Source organism: Stegostoma tigrinum, chromosome 37, assembly GCF_030684315.1.
Source record: "Stegostoma tigrinum isolate sSteTig4 chromosome 37, sSteTig4.hap1, whole genome shotgun sequence".
NCBI classification, from domain to species: Eukaryota; Metazoa; Chordata; class Chondrichthyes; order Orectolobiformes; family Stegostomatidae; genus Stegostoma; species Stegostoma tigrinum.
Window position 1 is genome coordinate 5,265,194 of NC_081390.1, and position 24,186 is coordinate 5,289,379.

The 24,186-nt window shown below is 43.7% G+C and overlaps 1 protein-coding gene across 4 annotated transcripts in view; it reads left to right on the forward strand.

Moving 5' to 3' along the window:
• The window catches only part of opn4a (opsin 4a (melanopsin)), a 101,637-nt gene that overhangs the window by 12,978 nt on the left and 64,473 nt on the right, over positions 1–24,186 (forward strand). For all 4 annotated transcript variants that reach the window (XM_048563752.2, XM_059640357.1, XM_048563751.2 and 1 more), the window contains exons 2-4: positions 14,046–14,194; positions 17,297–17,430; positions 20,840–21,043. In XM_048563752.2, the coding sequence (XP_048419709.2) occupies positions 14,046–14,194; positions 17,297–17,430; positions 20,840–21,043 (487 nt within the window). The remainder of the gene's footprint in view (positions 1–14,045; positions 14,195–17,296; positions 17,431–20,839; positions 21,044–24,186) is intronic.

A 24,186-nucleotide genomic window follows, 5' to 3' on the forward strand; every position in this document is an offset into this window, starting at 1 on the left:
TGGAGAAGGAAGCAGGGGTCATCCCTCTTTGAGGCTATGGTGGGATGTGTGCAACGGCTGTGTCTTCTGTCAGCGGTATGTGTAGGGGTTGACGAGGGGGCAGAAATCCAGAATTAAGGGACTGGAGAAGGAGGTGCTTGACCTGGAGTCACATCTTAGCCAACCTGACATAGACCCAGCCCTGTGGGAGGCATATGAAGAGAAGAAGGCAGTGCTCTGGGACCTGTAACTCATTGGGTCCCGAAGTGCATACATGAGATCACGAGTCCAGTTCCTTTTGGATCTCAACTGCAGCTCCCCCCTTTCCTCTACTCGCTGGAAAAAGTGCACAGGGTCTGCCATTGGATCATTGTGCTGCTAGCCAATGACAGATCTCTTGTCTTGGGTCCGGAGGGCATCAGGGCCTAAGTGAGAGACTATCATGAGTTCCTCTTCTGTCTAGATCCATCCAGCGAGGAAGCTCGCAGAGTTCTGAGGGAGGACCTGCTGCAGGTCAGCCCAGAGGGTGCTGAGAGGCTTGATATCCTCTTGAAGTTTGGAGGAGCTGACCAGCACCCTCAATCATCTTTCCACGGGCGTATCCCCGGGGCTGGACATGCTGACTATGGAGTTCTTCAGAGAGCTCTGGGACGCCCTGCAGGAGGGCAGGGAATGACTGTGCACAGTCCTGGAGGGGCATACGATAACTGGAGAGTTCCCCTTGCTTGGCAGAGGGCTGCCATCACTCTGTTGCCTAAGAAGAGGATCTCTGCTCATTAAAGAATTGGTGTCCAGTCTCCCTCCTCATCATGGACTACAAGATCCTTGCCGGGGCACTTTCAACCTGCCTTGGCAAAGTGCTGGACCATATGACCCACCCAGACCAGTCCTACCCCATCCCGAGCTGGAGCATCTACAACAACATTGTCTGGTCCATGACGTGATCCCTGATTCCCGGGGGGGGCTGGCCTGCCAAGTGCCTTTCTCTCCCTTGATCAGGAAAAGGTGCTCGACAGAGTGGATCACAAGTATCTGCTCGGAAATCTGAAAGCTTTTGTGTTCAGGACCGGTTTTATCACCTGGATTTGACTTCTGTACACTGCTGCGGAGTGCCTAGTGAAGGTTAACAGGTGCCTGAAGGCACCTCTATGTTTTGGGAGACGAGCATGTTGGGTCTGCCTCCCATCCGGCCAGCTGTAGGTGGCTCCACCCCTGCTCCTCTTGTGTAGGTTGGTGTTGAGTTTGGATCTGCTTAGGCCGGGTTTGCAGTCCTACCAGCGTATGCTCACGACATGCTCCTCCCATTCACAGACCTGGTTGACCTCCGGAGGTAGTGAAAGTGCCAGGAGGTCTACTCTGCAGCGTCCTCCACGGGGATCAACTGGAGTAAGGGTTGGGAACTTCTGGTCAGTCCATGGCAGATGGACCGGGGTAGTTCCGGTTCTTCACATGGAAAACCACTCCTCTCCTCTACCTGACAGTCCATCTTTGCCATGCCGAGGAAGCCTGGCCAGCGAATTGGCACAAATTGGAAACCAAGGTTACCACTCACCTGGATGGGACTGCTCTGAGAGTTGTCCCAAAGGGTACAAGTGCTGGCCATAAACCAGCTGTGGTGGTACTGGCTGGCCACTTTGGTCCCTCCCCCGCCTTTGTCACTGCCAGCCAAAACAAAACTGTTGAGCTTTTCTGGGACAAGAGGCAACGTAGGTTGCTGCTGTGGTTCTGAGCCTGTCACTTCGAGGGTTTGGTCAGGAATTATGCCTCCACAGCCAGGTAATAACGTTCTGCTTTCAGACCCTGCAGCATTACCTTTATGTCAAGCCTCCTCCAAGGTAGTGCACTCTGGTGATGTATTTCTTACATCAGGTCCACAGCCTCTGTAACGACATGCAGTTCTTGTTCGTGGAGTGCTCTCAGCCTTGGGCGTTTTTCCAGGAATTGCCTGTCTTCTGTCTGGACCTGATCACAACCCTGGAGCTCCCTCCCTATGGGAATGGTGGCTCTCTTCTGGGACATTCCTTGTTGAGCGTGGTTTGCACTGGCTGAGGGAGGAGATAGCTCGGGATGAAGGGCTGACCAGAGTCAGGGACAGTCTGGATGGCAGGGGAGTGGGCTGCCACAATCGGTCGTGAGGGTCTCAATCCACCTCCGGTTCACAACTTGAGCCATCTGAGGCACTGGGTCCCAACACTTTGCGTGCACTGAGGTGGTTCAGGTGTGTGGTGGTCTTCCAAACAAACGCCCTGGCACTCGACATTGGTCCCACACCATGGATCCTCCCCATGGTGTGCTGCCCCCCACAATCTGAACAGTCTCAGGGTTATCCTTCTGGTGCCCTTTCAAACAGAATGGAGACGTTATTTGTGCGTGTTGATGCTGCGCACTCTCCACTGCCATGTCTTTTCCCGGTGCCCTAGATATGCCTTGGCGTGATGTTTCACTGTCTAACAGTGGAGAACCCCGTGGATGATCCTCTACAAAGAGGTCTTCTCCTCTTACATCAGGGATCTGGGGTGGAGAGTGCAACTGGAGACTGAGCAAATTAACTGGGTGCCGGACCATGTGTCCACACTATGGCCTGGAGGAGACTGTGTTTCGTGTCTATGTTTATGTTGAGTGTGTCCAGTTGCAGCCCCTTTTTTAGTTTTTAATGACCCCAGAAGAGGACTGTTTTATTTTCTATTTATAGCAACTTTGGACCCCTTGAAAGAGACATGGGGGATGTTTTGTTTCAACCCTGTATTGTCCACATCCCAGAATGCTTGATGCGATCAGTGTAAGTGGATCTTTATTTTAATTTGCAATGGATAGAGGAACCTTTCCCTCTGACCTTTAAACCACTGTTGTCCATGTCCCAGGAATGTTCGATGGGAATGGAGCTCAGTGGATTGGAGTTCTAATTTCCTTTGCATTTGACTGAATGTTTATTCTACATTTCAACCCCTTATTGTCCCTGTCCCAAGGTGAGGCCAGAGTGGAGGAAAGCCATTTTTTTGTTTGTTGATTTTTTTTTTTCTTTTCTTTCCCAGGGAATCACTGGAACTTTATTTCAGTCCAAAGGTTGGGGCAACTTTTACTTTCCTGCTTAAAAAGAGTGAGCTTTACTCTGTTCTTAACCCACTACTGTGTCAGTCCCAGGCATGTCTGATGGGGATGGAGAAATTTCCTTTTCTGTTTGCAACGTTTGTTTAAAGGAGGAGAGGGGTCGGACTGGAGGCCTGTGACCAGTGTTGTATTACAAAGACCAGTGCTGGGTCCATCGCTTTTTGTCATTTATATCAATGATTTGGATGTGAATATTGGAGGCATGGTTAGTAAGTTTGCAGATAACATCAATATCGGAGGTGTAATGGACAGTGAAGAAGATTATCTTAGAGTACAATGGGACCTTGTTAAGACGGGCCAATGGACCGAGGAGTGTCATTTGGAATTTAATTTAGATAACTGCAAGGTGTTGCATGGGAAGGAAAACCAGGGCAGGACTTATACACTTAATGATAGGGCAGTATTATCGAATAAAGAAACTGAGGGGTGTAGATGCATAGTTCCTTGAAAGTGAAGTCACAGGTAGACCAGGTGGTGAAGAAGGCATTTGGCACACTGCCTCCTTTGGTCAGACATTGGGTTGGGATGTCATGTTGTGGGTGTACAGGACATTGCTGAGGCCACTTTGAGAATGCTGCATTTAATTCTGGTCTCCCCGCTATAGGAAAGATGTCGTTAAACTTGAAAGGGTGCAGAAAAATTTTACAAGCATGTTGCTAGAACTGGAGGGTTTGAGCTATAGGAAGAGGCAAATGAGACTGGGGCTATTTTTCCTGAAGCATCAGTGATTGAGAAGTGACCTTACAGTGTTTTATAAAATCATGAGGGTCACAGATAGGGTGAATAGCCCAGGTCTTTTTTCCAGGACAGGAATCCAAAACTAGAGGGATTGATTTAAGATGAGAGGGGAAAGATTTAAAAGGGACCTAAGGGGCAACTTTTTATTGCAGAGGGTGGTGTGTGTATGGAATGAGCTGCCAGAGGAAGTGGTGGAGGCTGGTACAATTACAACATTTAAAAGGCTTCTGGATAGGTACATGAATAGGAAGGGTTTAGAGGGATATGGGCTAAATGCTGACAACTGGGACTAGATTAATTTAGGAAATCAGGTCGGCACAGAATAGTTGGACTGAAAGGTTTGTTTCTATGCTGTACATCTCTATGACTCAAAGTCTGGATGATACAGAGATTAGGAGGGGTGAAGCTTTATGGGATTAAAACGCAAGAATGAGAATTTTAATTTTGAGGTATAACTGGATCAGTGCAGATCAGTGAGAGTTTGGTGTGAATTTAGCCAGCAGAATTTTGGAAAAGTCGAAATTCATGGTGAGTGGGATTAAAGAGATTGACCAGAACATCATTGGAATGGTCTTAGTGAGAAGTTGTCAAAGTTTTGCCCAGATAAGCTGCCAATGAAAGAAAATAGAAGCACGTGGTATTAAAGGAATCATAGTTAATTTGGAATGCTATTAGCTAAAGCATAGAAGGCAGAGAGAAAGTTTCCAAATAGGTTGATTAAAAATGAGGCTTTTGTGACATAGTAGTAGTTTCCCTAACTCTGGGTCAGAAGACTGGGGTTTAAGTCCCTCCTGTTCCAGAGGTGTGTGAAAACATGTCTATGCAGGTCATTTACAAACACCAAGAGACCACAGAGTAACAGACAGTGCTCTGCCTGGTGAGAAATATATAATAGCTCCTCAAGGGTGGTCAACATTAGGACCATGCTTTTCTTGTTACATGTAAGTCACCTGGTTCTGAGCGTATGGGATACAATTTCAAATTTTGCAGTTTGTAGAAAACTTGGCAATGTAGTAAGGAGTGAACAGGTTTATGGCAGATATCAGGAGGACACAGATTGATGAAATGGGCAGACAAGAGGCAAATGTATTTTAATGGTTTAATGCAGACAGGTTTGTAGTAATGAACTTTGGGGTAAACAACATGGGGAAGCAGTCCAAACTAAATGGTGCGACTTTGAGTGGGGTGCTTATTCATAAATTCTTTACAGATTGCAGAGGAAGTTGAGAAGGCAGTTAAGAGGGGATGCTCAACTTTGTACATAGAGGCGTTGGACACAAAAACTAGACAGTATAGTAATATTTTAAAAATCACTATTTAGGCCTCAGTTGGAACATTGTGTACAATTCTGGGCTCCACACTTCAGCACTGATGTCAAGGCCTTAGAGCAAGCACAGGTGAGGTCTTACCTGGATGATGGGATTGCAGAGGTTATGAGGAGAGCTAGTAGAAGCATTCAGAACCATAAGGGCTTGATAGAGCAAGTAGGGAGAAACTGTTTGTTCTGGCACATGAATTGGTAACTAGAGACCATAGATTTTTTAAAAATGGCAAAGTAACTAGAGTCAAAGTAAGGAGAATGTTCCCACACACAGGATTGTCATCATCTGGAATTCACAGTCTGATAGGATTAGGGTTAGGGTTAACCCTAGTGCAGTTGTACTCAAATTCCACACAAACTTTCAAAAGGCAGTGTAATTGAACAGGATTGAGTTCAAGCTTGATGCAGGAAAAACTGGGCGTGGAACTAAAATGGCATTTTCAAAGAGGTCTAGATACAGGCGTGATAGTTTGAATGGTCATCAAAGATTCTATGATCCAAATATTAAAGAACTTCAGAAGCAGCAGCAGGGATAAACCATGCAACTTCTGTAGATTTTATCTATAATATCCTGTCTTAACTCACTGCAATTCTAACTTGAGCATCATAAATTTCTTTCATAAAAACTGAAAGAACTGCGGATGCTGTAAATCAGGAACAAAGACAAAATTGCTGGAAAAGCTCAGAAGGTCTGGCAGTATCTGTCACCGGACCCGAAATGTTAACCCTGTTTTTTCCTTCACAGATGCTGCCAGACCTGCTGAGCTTTTTCAGCAACTTTGTCCCTGGTACATAAATTTCTTTCATCATAGCTTTGATGTCTTGCCTGGACCTTAATTGCTGATATTCACTCCTTAACCCCCAGGTTTTTTTTTAATATCCCCTTTATATTTTCTATTCAAACCTGCTCCAGAGGTGTGTACATGAACCTGGACCTCCTGGCTCAAAGGTCAGGATACTACCGCTGTGCCGGACGAACCCCAACATCACTCTTTAGTTATTTTAATCAACCTGCTCAGACATGTTGAGACACACCTCCAAGCTCAGGTGGTATTTAAACCTAGGTCTCCTGCCTCAGAAGTAGGGACACTACCACTATGCTGCAAGCATTCTTACTCCTTCAATCCTGCACCAGCTACCCTTAAAATCACTGGTCCAAGGCTCAGTGTCATACATTGAACAAATGAACAAATGAAAAAGTACAGCACAGGAACAGGCCCTTTGGCCCTCCATGCCTGCGCTGAACATCATACCCTAATTAATCTAAAAACAAACCTGCCACTTTTCGATCTGTATCTCTCTATTCCCTTCCTATTCATGTACCCATCTAGGTGCCTCTTAAATGTCTTCAACGTGTCTGCTTCCACCACCCATTTCAGGCCACTACCACTCTCTGTGTGAAAGACTTCACATCTCCCTTAAATTTTCCCCCTCTGACCTTGAACCTGTGCCCCCTTGTTATTGCAACTTCAACCCTAGGAAATTGCATCAGACTATCCACCCTATCTATGCCCCTCATAATTTTGTAGACCTCTGTCAGCTGCTGTCTTTACAGTGAAAACAATCCTAGTTTTTTTTTAACCTTTCCTCATAGTCAGTGCCCTGTAGACCAGGCAACATCCTGGTGAACTGTCTCTGTACTCTCTCCAAAGCATCCACATCCTTTTGGTAGTGTGGTGACCAAAACTGCACACAGTACTCCAAATGTGGCCTAACAAGGATTTATATTATCTGGCAATAGTTGTCTGAAGTGCTGTGGGATTGTTTGCTCCATTAAAGGCACTATACAAATGTGGCATTTCGTTGCTGTAATGAAAGCATGATTGGGGATTTCAGCAGCAGGTGAACTGAGGCAGGATCTGAGATGGTTGGCTTTATTTTTCGATTTATTTGTGGGATGTGGGTGTTGCTGGCTGGCCAGCATTTCTTGCCCATCCCTAGTTGCCCTTGAGAAGGTGGTGGTGAGCTGCCTTCTTGAACCGCTGTAGTCCTCCTGCTGCAGGTTGACCCACAATACCATTGGGGAAGGAATTCCAGGATTTTGACCCAGTGATGGTGAAAGGAATGACGATATATTTCCAAGGCAGGGTGATGAGTGGCTTGGAGGGGAACTTGGAGGTGGTGGTGTTCCCTTAAGCCTGCTTCCCTGTCCTTCTAGATGGAAGTGGTCATGGGTTTGGTGTCTGAGGGTCTTTGGTGAATTTCAATATCTTGGCGACTGACAATATTGAGGCAGATGGTCCTAGTGATAAGATTGCCTGGGACTCAGTGAAGCAAGTTCAGGTCGGCCTTAGGCAGGGATCAGGGAGTGAGGTCAAGTTCATGGCTTGGGGTGGTGCTTGTGGCAGGAACAAAGGCACCAAGCTCTGTCTGCCAAGTAGTTCATTGGAGGAGATTAAGAGCTGTACAAGGATGATGTCGTACGGACTGTATGACATATCTGTGGCGGTGGGATGGTTCATGAAAAACAGCAGTGAGGTAGGGCTGGATTTTGAATCCAATGCTTTACAAAAATGTCACGAAGAGTGTGTATGTAGATGAGAAATAACACAAAATAACAGGTAAAAGCAGTCCCTAACAGAAGAAAGGGCAGGAGAGGTGTTGGAGAAAGAAAGCAAGGGTGGGATAACTGTGTAAAAAGGCTGTCGAGAGATCATAAAGAATGAAGATGGTTAATTGTTCATGACCACAGTCACATCAAATTTCATTCATGAGCTCAATAAGGCCTGTTGTGGTACAGGGGATTTCTGCCATAACACGTGTTCCATCAAAGTGAACTAGCTATGATGTGACTGATGAATAGAGGAAAGCTATTTCTAAAACGCAAACTTGTGTTGGCTATAATGCAATTCCATCGGTGGGCTTATTTTTGATGTTTTGAAAGATATTTTTAGAAAATATTGCAGGAGAAAGAATTTGGATTTCAAGGTTCTCTTCATCCTGGATAATGCGCCAGGCCATCCTCCCACCCTTTCTGAAAACATCAAAGTGCCATTTCTACGCCCAAACACAACCTCTCTCCTTTCACCCTTGGACCAGGGTGCAATAGCAGCTTTTAAAGCTTATTATTTAAAGCACACAATGAAGAGGCTGTTTGCAGCCACTGAGGGGGATAAGGACAGTGTTTTTCAATTTTGGAAGAGCTTTAACATCAAGAATGTAATTGACATTATTGTGGAGGCCTGGGGTGATGTCAGTAAAGACTACCTGCATGCAGTTTGGTGGAAGCTTCTCCCAGATTTTTTCCAAGATTTTAAAACCTTTGATCCATCAGAGAAGCTCCCAAGAATCAGAGAACATTGTGCTGACCTTGCAAAGCAAGTTGGATTTGAAGAAATGGAGAGTGAGAATGTTGAAGAGCTGCTTGAGTCCCACTGTGAAGACCTCCCTACAGCTGATCTACAACATCTTGTCGCTGAGTGGGAAGTGGAAGCTGGAGATGAAGGAGATGAAATCTAAGACACAGCACCACGACAACTTTCCACTTCTGTTTTGTCTTCAATCTTGAGGGAAATTGAGGCCAGTTGCAGCTCTTAGAGGACAACGATTACAATGCAGAATGCAGCAGGGGAGCAGTTCATGGAATAAGATCTAACTTGGCACCCAATGAACAGCTTCTTCATGAAAGAATTAAAAGGACTAAGCAGCAAAAACTGGATATCTTTATTAAACCAACCCCCAGGAAACAGTCAGAAGACAATGAACTAAAGCCGTCTGCTTCTGGATTAACTATTTTTCACCCTAACCTTGTGACCACAACTGTATGTGATCATGATGATGATAGTGACAACGCTCAGCCCTGCATTAATGCTAGAGTAAGCTCAAAACCTCCTCCCCTATAAAGCCATCTTGACATTTTTTAAAGATAAGATGTTAAATTTACTTTTATTTCATTATCAAATATGAATTAAATATTTATTCAAACTGTGTCGTCCTTTGTGTTAGGCTCTTGAGTGATTATTGAACAATTTTGAGTGATATATTTGGCTGGTCTGCCCCTAAACCTGCTTTTCCCATAGGCCCCGTTGTTTCTATAGAATGATTTTCTATAAAAAGGTGTTGTGCAGGAACACTACTATCATGTTATAGCAGAACACATAACAGTATTATGGAAGGAAAATAAATTTTATTGGAGTGGTTCGGTCATGGAACCCCAGAACCCAAAATGCTGAGATGATTGAAGGTACCACAGCCAAATTTGTAGATAATATTAAAATAGGTGGGAGGGTAAGTTGCAATGAAGAAATAAGATATTTACAAATGAATTTGGATAGGATAGATGAATGGGACTGCATTTGGCAGATGCAGTTTAATGTGGTAAGTGTGAAATTGTCCATTCTGGTTGGAGAAATAGAAAGGCAACTTGATAATTAAACAGAGGGAAACTTGAGGGTGCTTCAGTGCAGAGGGAATTGGGTGTCCCTTTGCATGAATTCACAAAAAACTACAGTGCGGGTGCAGCAGGTAATGAGGACAGAATTTAGAATTTTGGCATTTATTGCAAAAGGAATAGAGTATAACAGTAGGGAACTGTTGCTGCAACAGTACTAGGCATTAGTGAGACTGCACCTGGAGTATTGCATACAATTTGGGTCCTCTTACTTGAGGAGAGGTGTAGTTGCCTTGGAGGCAGTTCAGAGGAGGTTCACAAGATTGATTCCAGATTTGAGGAGCTTGTCTTCGAAGAGATATTGAGCAGTTTAGGCCGATATTCTCTGGAGTTTAGAAGAATGAGAGGAGTTCTAATTGAGCTGTATAAGATGTTAAAGGGTATTGAGAAAGTGGACCAGAGAGGAATTTTCCTCATGTGGGGCAATCTAGCGAGGGGGTCATCGTTTTAGGAAATGGGGTAAGGTAACAATTTAAAACAGATGAGGAAAAATAACTTCTCTCAAAGAATCATGAATCTGTGGAATTCACTACACAGCATTAAGGATAGCAGGCAAAAAAGTAGAGTTGAGGCAAAGATAAGATCAGCCATGATCATATCAAATGGTAGAGCAGATTTAAGGGAGTGAATTGCTTGCTCCTGTTCCTGGTTCTCAAGTCTTATGTTCTTATGTTCTAAATGTGGCAGATCAATTACATGCACACTTGACCCATACTCTGGCTGCTGGCATGACTGTTCCTGAATATCAGAATCACCACAGAAACATCAAACCCCAATATAGAACATCAGTTAACTTAACACTTTGAAGACAGTGGAGTAACGGTAATTTCAATGCACTCAAAACCCAAAGGTCCAGGCCAATGCTCTGGGATAGTGCTTCAAATCCCACTACAGCAACTGGTGGAAATTAAGTCCAATAAATTCTGAAATTGAAAGCTAGTCTTTGTAATAATGAAGGTGAAGCTATCATCATTTGTTGTAAAAACTCATCTGGTTCACTCCTGTCCTTTAGGGAAGTAAGTCTGCCATCTTTACTTGGTCTGGCCTTCATGCGATCCCTGAGCTACAACAATGTGGTTGACCCTCAACTGCCCTCTGAAATCGTTAGTCAAGGTATTTAGCTCAAGGACAATTAGAGAAGGGCAACAAATGTTGTCCTTGCCAGTGACACTCACATCCCACCAAAAATAAAGCAGGAAAAAAGCATTGGTAGATCTGATTCATTTCTGTCAAAACTATTTATCACCCTTGTAGCTTCTGAGAATGCAAGTGTAATACTCACCTTTTCTTCCTCCCCTTCTCCATCAACAAGTGAATAGAACAGAACCTATGGATGTGTTTGTTACAAAGAGTGAGACCATCTATTCAGCTACTTCTTCCATTTAATTTCCTTCCCCAGCTCACTGACCCAAAGCTCCTGTTTTATTCCTGCATTCAGATCTTTCGCCGATTTCATTCTACTATTTCCTTATGCCTTCTCTGAGCTCATCTTGCTCATGAGGCCCACAGCCTGCTCCCTTGATCCTAAGCCTGTATGGTGCTGATTGCCCAATTATTCCCTGCTGGCTCCCATGCTGACTGATTTTATGAACAGTTTCCTGTCCTCTGATACTGTCTCCCTCCTTTACAAATTTACCATCATCATCCAAATCCACAAAATCTCACCCATTTCTCTCTTGCCCCTGCAAACTGCCATCCCACCTCCAACCTTGCTTTCCTTCCAAAGTCCTTGGCTATGTTGTTGACTCAGTTTGTTAACATTATTCCAGGAAGGTTGTATTTACCTATGCTGCAACACCAGGGGGAGCACATGCTCAGTGTCAGAGAGTTGAACTGCTGTATTTAAACAAGTTGGCTTGACACAGACAAATACTAGTGTACCATTCGTAACTTATATACACTTCAGCTAACAACTGTTCCCTCTAAAGTATATTTCCGACAATTCAATGAATATTGAGGTAATATAATTGCTTGATTGTGTTCACGTGGGCTCTTCAGATATTAACATAAGCTGAAACTAGATATCTTGGCAATAGTTCACCTATGCTTAATGTCACACTGTGGATGATGATAAGGCTACAGGGCAACATGTTCTGAGCTGGCAAGACTCCAAGCTCTGACTACAAAACAATAACAGATAGCCAGTGAGGTCACAGTAATATCACTACCTGCCTCAAAGATCTATCTGCATAGTTATCAAATCTTACCACCACAATGATCAGGATATTTCAATAAATGTGATACTCAACATCCAATTAACCGAGAGACTGTGGATGGTGACATTTTTGGTAAAGTTAGTAAAAATCAATATTTTTAAAATATGAGAAATGTATTATCTAATTAGGATTTGAATAATGAACTTTGGATTAAGAGTGTGGCTGTCTTCAAAATGAGCTAACTGGGCTGTGACAGAATCTTTGCACACAGCCTTAACATGCTAGGGGAAAATAGTATTTAAATAGACTCATTTGTTTTGTTTATTTTCAAAGTTTGCCCTTCCCTAATTGCTCTTGAGATGAGTGGCCTGCTAGATCATTTCAGAGGGAAGTTAAGAGTCAGACACATTGCTGTGGGTCTGGAGACATATATAAGCCAGAGCAGAGAAAGGTGACAGATTTCCATCTCTAAAGGGCATGAGTGAACCACGTGAGATTTTAAGATAATGATAGTTTCATGGCCACCATTACAGAGATTAGGTTTAATTTAGATTTATTGATTTAAATGTAAATTCCAGCAACCATTATGGTGGGATTTTAACTGATATCCCTGCAGTATTATTGTGGATGGCTGCATTGTTGATCCAGAAACATTACCTCTATACCAACACCTCCCATGTTTGGGCATCTTTGAGAGTGAATAGTAACGGGATGCATGTCTTTGTATTCAGGTCTGGAGACCATTCTTGTGGGAGTACCAGTGTAGGAGAGGGTAAGGATATTACTCTGGACATGGGTATCAAAAGCGTAGGTGAGTGTTGGATTGAGCAGTTTGATTGCTTCAGAGTTTGCGTGGCAGAGAAAGTGACAAAGGCCAGATAAGGGAAAGTTGGAAAGCACCACTGCAAGTGAATTGAGAAGGGATTTTTCCGGGAGGGGTGAACAGAAGGAAATCCAGTTGGGAACGATGAAAGGGATGTTTGGAGAGAGCTACTGAGAAATTACCTGGAATGGCCGTACCTTCTGACCGCTTTAAAGTCCAGTGGTCTCATACTTTCAGAGACATTTACAGAGGGAGCAGCTCAGCTCATTGTTACTTCACTAGTCGCTACACTAATCCCATTTTTCAACTTTTAGCTGAGATTCTGGAGGCTATGGCAACATAATTGAATATCTAAATATCGTTTAAGTGTTACAAGAGTTTCTGATTCAACCATTCTTTCAGGTAGTGTGTTCCAGTCTTCCACTGCACCCTGGTCAAAAAAGTTTCTCACCTGGCCTCTTAACCTTCTACCTCTTAACCTTAATCTATGCCCTTGGTCATTAATCCCGCTAATAATGCAAAAGTGTCTTCCTATCCACAATATCTATGCCTTTCACAGTCTAATATACCTCTAGCAAGTGTCCATTCAACCTTTGCTACTCCAACTCATCCAATCTTTCTTCATAATTCAGACCTTCCGACACAGGTAACATCCTGGTGAATCTCTTCTGTACCCTGTAAAGTGCAATGATGTTCTTCCTATAATGTGATATCCAGAACTGCACAAAGTACAGATCGCTGACGATAGCAGGACAGGTAGATAAGTTGGTTAAAAGGTATTTGGAGTACATGTCTTTATTAGCTGAGGCACAGAATACAAGAGCAAGGAGACCATTGCTGGACATATTTCCTCTCTCTCAATGTTTATTACTTTTAATATTTCACAGTCCTCACCCTGATATATATATCACAAAGTACTCACTGAGAACTGTGCCCCACATCTTCTGGGTCCACACGCACACTACCTCATTGGTCCCTAGTGGGCCTTACCCTTTCCTAGTATTTCTCTTCCTTTCTATTTATTTAAAAAAAATGTCCTGTGGGTTTTCCTTAATTCTACCAATCAATGCTATCTCATGCATTCCCTTTATTTTCCTAATTTCATTTTAAGATCCTCGCTGCTCTTTTTGTACTCCTCCAGGGATTCTGCCATATTGAGACCTTAATATCTGCTGCTATAAGCAGTACTAGCATCAAAATAAGCTTTAAAATATCTGTGCACACTTCAACTTGAAAAGTAACATCGAAGTAGGAAAGCATGTTTTAAAAAATCTATAAAACAGTCAAGTATAAAATCAGAAGCTGAGTTCCTTTACGCTAAATTTATTTCCAAAAAGAGAATTTTAAAAAAAAATTGACTTAAAAATAGAAAGTGGAAAATTATTGACTCAAGGTGTAGAATCACCTTTGCACATTGAGATGATGTCTATCAGGAATTCCCTGGTTTGCCCAGACATTCCTCCGTCAAAGCTTTGAGTTCTGTATATTTTGGGGACCTGCATGATTCATTCCTTCTTTCTCCAATTACAGGAGGAGTCGGTGACAGATGTCAATTATCATCACGCCTTTCCTACAGTGAATGTACCAGATCATGCCCACTACACAACTGGAGCAGTAATTCTAGCAGTGGGCATCACTGGCATGGTGGGCAACTTCCTGGTCATCTACGCATTTTGCAGGTACATGTGCGCACCTCCCCCAGGCATCATGTTACACTACGCACTCGCAGTCTCCCCAGTACAATACAGTAGTATCATACATCACAGGAACAAGCCCCTCGGACCACCAATATCCTCTGTCTACGAGTGGGGTTTTTCCTTCCCTGGATGTTCTCGAAAAATGAAGGGAGGCATTTACATGGGAATGATGCAGGTGTCACTCAACAGTTACAGAACCAGTGAGTCTCCCGTGTCACCTCATTTAAGGGAGGCCCTCAAAAATTAAGTGCCTCTCAAGCATTTACCTGGGCAATGAGGGTCTTCCCAGGAACAAGGACTTATGCAGGTGGACCTCCACCTATTAGAGTTGCTGGCCAATCAGAGACTGCATTGTGACTGGATTCCAGGAAACATAGAAAATAGAAACAGGAGTAGGCCATTCAGCCCTTCAAGCCTGCTCCACCATTCAATAGGATCGTGGCTGATCAGCCAACTCTGTACACTGTTCCTGCTTTCTCCTCGTACTTTTTGACACCTTTAGCCCTAAGAATAATGTCTAACACTTTCTTGTGAACATTCAATGTTTTGGTTTTACCGGTTTTCTGTGGCAGAGAATCACAAGCTCACCAGTCTCCGGGTGAAGAAATTTCTCCTCATCTCAGTCCTAAATGATTTATTGTGCATTCTTAAGCTATGACCTAATCAAAATGGAACAAGTGTAGTTGGATGGAAAGAGGTCAGACGGTGGGTATTGTGAGGGACCAGGATGGACAATGTACAGGCAGGGGCCTGGCTTTGAGTGGCCCTCCTCAGCCCCGATGCCAGGTCCCTCAATCACTCAAATGAGTGCATTTAAACAAAGGTCCCAGGATCCTGTAAATGATGCCACATTTTTCCTACATGTCTGACTCCATTCCCAAACAGCCTCCTTGTTCAGTGCTAGGATTAATCCCCACTCCAGCAGGACAATGCCCTCAAATAGCTTTCCCATAATGTGAATTTAATTGGGGTTTAGGCAGGAAGGTGGAAGGGCCCAGCTGGCACCTTCCCTCCTGATTCAACATCCCCTCTGCCTCCAAAGGGAGGCTATTAAAATTCCTCCAAGTGTATCCACGTGGATATGGAGATGAAAGGCTTAGTTACACAGTAAGCGAATACCTCCCCAGTGATTCCGTGAGTAAAAGATGTGATACTAAGCTGTACAGATTTGAAAAGGATCTGGTTTCTGCCACATCAACTGACCTACACCACGAAAGTGTGGACCTGAGAAATGAGAGATGGACTTGTCCACAGGACCCCATCATTATGGACTCCACTCTTCTGCACTAACTCCCTATCTCTTGATTCCTTCAGTATGCAAGAATCTATCGATCTCTGTCATGAATGTGCTCAACATCCACAGCTCCCTGAGTTTCCGAATGTGAATAGTTCAGAATTCTGTCAGTGTGCCTCCTTCCACATCTCAGTCCTAAAACGTTGACCGCATATCCTGACTGTGTGAAACCATCTAAATGCTTTATGTGCTTTAATAGAGTAGAATAATTTACAGCACGGTGGGTGACCTATAGCCAGGGTCATGTTAAGTCCCTGCTGGCTGTCTGCAAAAACTATTGAATGGATCCCATTCCTCTGCACTTTCTCCTTTCTGAGATTTCAGCTCTGCTGGAGTATGGAAATACCCCTCAGCTATGTGAGGCCATGGGTTCAAGCTCCATTCAGTGACTTGAGCACATAAAATCCCTATGGCGTGGAAACAGGCCATTAAGCCCATCAAGTCCACACTGACCCTCCCACCACACCCTATCCCTGTAAGCCTGCATTTCCCATAGCTAACCCACATAGCCCGCTCATCCCTGGATACTATGGGGTAACTTAGCATGGCCAATCCATCCTAACCTGCACACCTTTGGACAGTGGGAGGAAACCAGAGCATGCAGACAAATCCCACGCAGACACGGGGAGAATGTACAAAATCCACACAGACAGTTGCCTGAGGGTGGACTTGAACCTGGACCCTGGTGCTGTGAGGCAGCAGTGCTAACCAGTAAGCCACTGACATATTGATATACCTCAGCATGGCACTCAGGGGGCAATGGACTGTTGGGGGCATGGTCTGTCAGATGGCAGACTAAACTGACGGTGCAAGCGACATCTTTTCCCATGGCATTATTTGAAGGGGAAAAGAAAAATTTTACTGTTGTCCTGCATAATATTTCTCCATCCAGCAACATCACTACAAACAGATTACATTTCATTCATTTGTATTTGAGGGACCTCACTGTGTTGAGATTGGCTGCTGCATTTCCTCAAGACAAACGTGAATACACTTCAAAAGTACTCAATTATCTCTAATTTGGACATCCTAAAGTCATGACAGACACTACATAAATGCAAGTCTGCTTATCTTTGTAAAGTCTTGGTTGAAATTGGACTTTGTTTACTGCTCAGGAGTCAAAATCAGACTCTTCAGGCGGCTCCTTCATTGAAGGGTTTGCAAGAGTTCAGTGAGAGATGAGGGGTCACGCCAGCTAATAGATGGCAAAGATAGGGGCTGAGACCTGCGGATGGATTTGTCAAAATCATCTGAAAGAAACGGAACTTTTCACTGGCCTGCTGAAAACATTATGTCCTCATTCTGTGCAATGTTTCATTTTTGAGGCTGTTCAGCAAAACAAACGAAGCACTAGGCTTTATTCCTGAGAGGATAGAATGGAAAAGTAGGGATGTTATGTTAATGCATAAGAAAATGAAGGGAAAGCAATAGGTATAGATATAGGTGGAAGAAGGCACCAGAATAAACGCTGGCAGGGACTGGTTGAGTGGAAAAGTCTGTTTCTGTGCTGTATATCCTTCATGTACTCCTATCTGTAATCCTATGATATATCAATCACCTGAATAAGTGGTCAACAGAAATCCTAAACTTTGTACAGTGACTGATAATTAGAGAAAGGAATGAAGTTGTAAATGTGCAGAAGAAAATCCTCCCAGTCCTTGTCAAATGCTATTTTTTTTTCTCTCTCTGCTTTTGGCTAAAGCAAAAATGAGAAAGAAACAAGACTAGTTTGAAAAGTGATATTGTTGCTTTTAAAATCTTTTAAAGTCTTTCCCTCTCTTTCCCCACAGAAGCAAGAGTCTGCAGAGTCCATCCAATACTTTCATTATCAATCTGGCCATCAGTGATTTCCTTATGTCAGTCACACAGGCTCCAATCTTCTTCACAACAAGTCTGCACAAACGCTGGATTTTTGGCGAGAAAGGTGAATTCCATCTCTCAATTTTGTGATTCACGGTGTCCTTGGGGATCTAATACCTGTCCAATCTCTACGTGTACACACACAGGGGCTTGCCATACTGTGAAGACCGAGAGCTGTGGACTCAATCTCATAATGAGGATGTGTTTACTGTCGGGGTATTTCCATGTTTGTGCAGCTGTTTCAAGTGGGTTAACTGGTGCAGTGTCAGAATCCTGTTCAAACACATTCACGTTTGTATTGTGCCTTGTCGTATTTCTAAAGCACTTTGCAACCAAACCTTTTCAACAAAGCAAAAACTTGGGGGACATTCATTCCCTGGTGCATCCCCAAAGCAATGCCTTGACCAATTGGAATCCACTTTCTAAATAATCAGCACACTCTTTTCAAGCAGCATAAATCATTGTTCACTTTGAGATTTGACATTCTTGCAATTCTGTCCTGATGAGGGCCGCACAAAAAGCTACAACAGCATGGCTCTTTTTTTTTTCAGTAATACTCACATTATGTGTTATCAAGTGACTAACCAACTAATAATAAACTTTTGAAATGTGGTCCAGTTAGTGGTATATGCGCAGTAAGATTCCACAAGTGGCAAACAAAGTGAATGACCAGTTCCGAGATAATGGGAACTGCAGATGCTGGAGAATCCAAGATTACAAAGTGTGAAGCTGGCTGAACACAGCAGGCTAAGCAGCATCTCAGGAGCACAAAAGCTGATGTTTCGGGCCTAGATTGATGCAACTAAAGAGAAGGTAGGTACGTCTATGAAAGAGAAAGGAGATTCGTGTGGACCATCAACAGCAACTGCAACCAGTTGAGCGAAACAACCTATTTTCCATGTTGTTAAAATATTACTTTGTAAGAGATTGTTGTCCTCTGAGTTGCAGAGGGATCCCAGTACACTTGTCCATAATCTCAAAAGGCTGTCACACAGGTACAGAGCATAAGGAAAGCTAATAAAATGTTATCATTTATCAAGAGGTGAATTGAGCACAGCAGTCTGGAGATTATGCAGCAGTTATACAGGATACTGATGAGACCGTACCTAGAGTACTGTGCACAGTCTTGGCCTCCTCACTTAAGGAAGGATAGAAATGCTTTGCAGGCAGTTCAGAGAATATACATAACCTGGAATGGGTGCGTTGTCCTGGAGCTAAGGTTGGGCAGGCTAGGTTTGTGTCTGCTGGAGTGTAGAGTGGTAAGAGGAGACTAATAGGATCTTGTGCAGTCTTGACAGGGTAGGTGAGGAAAGGAGGTTTCTTCTTTGGAAAGGATCTAGAATTAGGGCACACTGCTTAAATAAAAGGGGTCACACACTAATACAGAGATGGGAGGATTTTTTTCTGACAGAGAGTTGTGAGTCTTTGGAACTTTTTTTCCTCAAAGGGTGGTGGAAGCAAAGTTTTTGAATATTGTGAAGGCAGAGGCATTTAGATTCTTGATAAACAAAGGGGCTAGGCAGGATTGGGGTTAACTCAAGCCAATCATGATCTTCTTGAATGGTAAAGCAGAGCTGAGTGGCCTAGCCCTGCTTCTAATTTGTATGTTGCATCATTCTATAGGCTGGATTCTAGCTGGAAATCAATTGGGCCAGGGCCACTCCCACACGAATGTAAAAGCTGGTGGCATTGCCTTGGAAGGCTGCACTGGGCATGAGGCAGGAATATGGAAGTATTTTCAGGGGGGTACAATTAGGTGGCACAAGGGCATAATGACTGCAGGTAGCAGCAGATGGTGCTGGTGAAGGTGAATGATTTTTGTGTTCACGTTTTGACTTCTGTGAGCCTTCAATTATAAAAAAAAGTTTCAGGGGGCAGGGTTCATTTAAATTTGTAATCCATGACCACTCTGTTTGAGCCCCAGCCCTTCCATCCCATGAGATCCCGGTCTTGATTCCTGATTGGATATAGAGCCCTCCTGGTTGCATCTCTGATCAGCTCGCTTCCCAAAAGATGGCTACTCACTGGATGTTCACTGGCTGTAAAATCCAGCTATAAGTGTGTTGCATTAAAGTGCAAGATTTTGCCTGGGATTGCTGCTTTTTAAACTCCCAATCATTGCTATCTGAGTTACACTGAGTTTCTTACTTAGAGAAAACAAACCAAATGTATGATATGTTTCATCTCCTTCCCTTTAGGAAATCTGCTGACCTTAAACATCCTGGCCTATATGTGACTCCAGGCCTGCAGTAATGTTAATGACTCTTAACTGCCCTCTGTAATGGCCAGACAATTGCCACCCAATTCAAGGGCAATTCAGGATGAGTAACAAATGCTGGCATTCCACACATTCCATGAAAGGATAAATAAAACCAGAGGGAGGATGTCTGACGGTATCACTGGGAGCACCAAACTGCTAAGCAGCATCTCAGGAGCACGGAAACTGACGTTTCAGGCCTAGACCCTTCACCAGATGCTGCTTAGCGTGCTGAATGACCGGTTCCTATGTGTTTGTTTTAATGATTTTAGATGGGTTTCTGGAGGAAGTCACATTCGGTTTCAGATAGTGGTATGGGATCTTTTATATCCACCCAAACTGGCACCAGTGCCTATGTTTAATGTCACAGCTGTGAAAAGCACCGCTAACCATGTAGCACTCCTTCGGTGGGTGCCAGGGTGCGGTCTTTGATGCCTGGGTAGTGTGTCACAGGGGACAGGCATTGAGCAAGGGTGCAGAATCATGTTGCATGTTATTCTGATTTCTGATCCAATGACAACATTTTATTTTATTAGCTTTCCTTACGCTCTGTACCTGTGTGACAGCCTTTTGAGATTATGGACAAGTGTACCGGGATCCCTCTGCAACTCAGAGGACAACAATCTTTTACAAAGTAATATTTTAACAACATGGAAAATAGGTTGTTTCGCTCAACTGGTTGCAGTTGCTGTTGATGGTCCACACAAGTCTCCTTTCTCTTTCATAGACGTACCTACCTTCTCTTTAGTTGCATCGATGCTACAGCCACTCTGTGTGGCAAGGCTTCCACATTCTAATCACTCTGTGAATAAAGATGTTTTATCCTTTCTTATATCCATGTCTTTTAGCTTTGGATTCCTGGAAATATCTTAGAATCGTACAATCCCACCGGCCTAAAGGAGGCCATCAGCCCAGGGGCCTGGAGGAACTATTTGAAGAGTGCATTTCTCTGCATCTACCTATCAAAGTCCTTCATAAAAATAAAACCTCCATCACAAGACACCCACAGTATTCTGCTTTCATTATTAATTCTGGTACACTCACTGTACAAAGATCTTTGTACAGGAAATTCACTCAGTGCTTGATGACAGTCACATTTATAATATTCGAAAAAATTACTACATTATCCCAATGTTAATCAAGGTGGAGGTTAGACATTAACCCTTTAATCAGTGGCAATTCTTGCTCATGCTGTCCTTTTGCCCTCTCCTCTCAGGCTGTGAGCTGTACGCTTTCTGTGGGGCTCTGTTTGGAATCACCTCGATGATCACATTGGTTGTAATTGCAGTGGACAGATATTTAGTGATCACCCGGCCCTTGGCCTCCATTGGAATGCTGTCGAAGAAGAGAGCTATTTACATCCTGGTGGGCGTCTGGCTGTATTCACTGGCCTGGAGCCTCCCTCCTTTCTTTGGATGGAGTAAGTATCACAGAGAAATGATGTTATGTCAGGAAATACTGACGATAGAATGTTTTGGAATCTATGTGGTGAAATTCCTGTAGTCTTGGTTATTTGACATGTCAAAACTCTTCACTGGGCAGATACTTCAGGAGTCATTTTTACCTAACAGTCAGAGTGACGAAAGGGACCATGCTTCTGCAGTGTTTGCTTAAGCTTGTCTGATCACTGATCTCTGTGGCATTCTTGATTGCTTGACCCTGAGGGAAAATCCTAGAAGGATACTGAATATGCTGCTCCTGGCTATAAAGGCAAGCCCATTGAAAGTTGTGGATAGTTCTAAGAAGTTTTAATTATGTAAATAAACTGTTTGAATTTCAAACAATCCACACGATACCCTAAGATAAACCCTGACATTAAGTTAGAGACACATCAACTCAAAGACAGCAGCTTCCATTCTGGAAACCCTCTGACAGGAAAGCTAGGCTGTTTCTCTAACAAGATACATTACCCACAATATAAGTGGAATGTTCCAATGATCAGTGAGAAATTACAATCTTTAAAACCAATGGGACCTAATAGAGGTAGTGGGAACTGCGGATCCTGGAGAATCTGAGATAACAAGATGTAGAGCTGGATGAATACAGCAGGCCAAGCAGCATCAGAGGAGCAGGAAAGCAGATGTTTCAGGCCTGGATCTGGCCTGAAAGCCACTAGAAGGCATCTAGAACTGGACCATATCTTGGACATTGCCTCCCAGCAACCGCCCCGGGGAGGCAAGCAGTTGAGACTGCCTTCAAGCCCTCTCCATCTACCTAGCCATAGCTATAGCTGGAGGGCACTGTTTGGAAAGACACCTCCTCCACAGTGGTGACTCGGTTCTGGAGGTCATCTTTTAGTTTCGACCTTCTAAAAGCTAGTAGAGGGCACCTCAAAATGGAAGCACCCTGTCTCTCCCTTACCAAAATTGCCGGCTACAGTGCCCCTATGGCTGGAGAGTGAGGTAAGGCCATCCACAAGACTTCAACCAATTCAAGAAAAACTGCCGCTGGGTGATTGCTGTCCACCCCAGCCATCAGGTTCCTCGCTCAAAACCTGAAATCCAATTCTTTATTTCAAGTACAAAAACAGAAAATTCTGGAGAAACTCAATCGGTCTGGCAGCATCTCTGGACTGATAAACAGTCAACATTTCGAGTCTGATGTGACTCTTCTTCAAATGTGCCATACTCGAAATGTTGTGAATGCTGGAAAACCAAGTCTAGAGATGGCCCATTGAAATACTGTAGCACTGAGGTAGAGAATTGGACAGGCAATAATTATGAGTACTGGAATTATGGAGGAAAATGCCAATTTGTAAGATACTCCATCCATATCCATTTTGATAAATATGATCCTTCAATGTAATGTGCCCCTGACATACCCTGACATTTTGACATACTTCTATAGATATGAGTAATCTTTTCTAATGTAGCAAGTGGTCAGGATCTGGAATGTTCCACATAGAAGTAGGTTCAATTGTGCCTTTCACAAATGAATTGGATCATTATCTGAAAAAAAAAGACCCTGCCACTGAAAAATTTGATGAGAAGGTGGTGGAGGTAGGGAGGAGGGTGTGAAGTTGTACGAGCTGGGTTGTGACAGAGAGCTAGCATTTACTAAATGGACAGAATGGCCTCCTACTGTTCTGTTACCATTCTATGATTCTGTGAACCATGCTCAAGTTCCCAGAGTAAATTTAGACAAATTAATGAATGGGTCTACAGCAACCCAGTCCCACCCCACCTGGACAGCTGTCAGGGTTGGGCTGACACAGGTTAAGTCACATTTGAGACACATAAGTGCCAGGCAAATGACTATATCCAACATGGAAAAATCTAACCATTGCTGCTTGACTTTCAATGGCATTACCATCACTCAATTCCCCTGCTCCCAACATCCTGGGGGTTAATACTGACCAAGACCAGGCAATAAAGGAAGGCTTTTCCTGCCATCAGTGTCAACTTCCCATGACCAAATCAGAAGATCTCACCCCTACCAACCCATTCATTACAACCCCCTCACTCATCACCTCCACACACCACCCCCCCCCCTCACACACACACACACACACACACACACACACACACACACACACACACACACACGGACTATCAATGCAATCCTGCAAGATATTCATCAGGACGAGAGAGATCAAACTGAACCTTTTCACTTCTACCTCCACAGCCTCTTGTTTTTTAAAAACTGTGAGTTGCCAGGTTTTGGAATCACAGGGTCAATGAACCCAGGTTGGCCAGATTCTCGATCTTCATCTCAGTGTAGCAGTCCCGTGGTTACTGCAATGCTCGAGTATCTGAAAACAGTTCCTGTGAAAGTGGAAGAAAAATAACATTGTAGTTATTCAGTTGAAGTGGGGACCATTGCTGTTCAGCTGGCATCTGGTTTTGACAGTGCTGCCTGTGGCGAAATAATTTCACATTGTATCTCTGCAAAACTCAAATGGACAACTGCTTGCTGCTCAGTCATCAAGTTCAGTGTTTAAGGTCAGGACAAGTATAAAAGGCATGAAGTGTTTCTTAAACAGAGCTGCCCTGTCAGTGATTGAAAAACTGCAGGCAATCACCCCCCCCCCACCCCCCTCAACAGGCTGACCATGTGAGATCATGTTTATGAGTAAGTTCCCAGGGTCAAACAACACACAGAATGGTTATAATCTGACCTGCCTGTGCTGCAATCACATGATTGTGACCTTGAAATGCACTTTGATGTTTTTAGTTGAAATCACATCTCAACACGTAGGTTGACCACCTCCTAATTAATGCATCGCTCACATTGTTGGGTGTTCTGTGGTTCAGATAGCAGTACCACCTCTCTCAGTATGTGAAGGTTGTGGGTTCATGTCCCATGTCAGGACTTGTAGATTACCACAAATGTTGTGTTTATGTTGTCAATCATCATGTCAGCGTTTCTAATGCTGCTCCCTATTTCTCCAAGGGTAAAATCAAGTGGCAAACATGGAAAACAAACTCATGCTGAGGATGTACTGAAGAAGAGGCATAATGGACTTGAAATGTTCGCTCTGTTTCTATCTCCACTGATGCTGTCAGGCATGCTGACTTTCTCCAGCATTCTCTGTGTTTGTTGAGGATCTACTGATCCCATTCG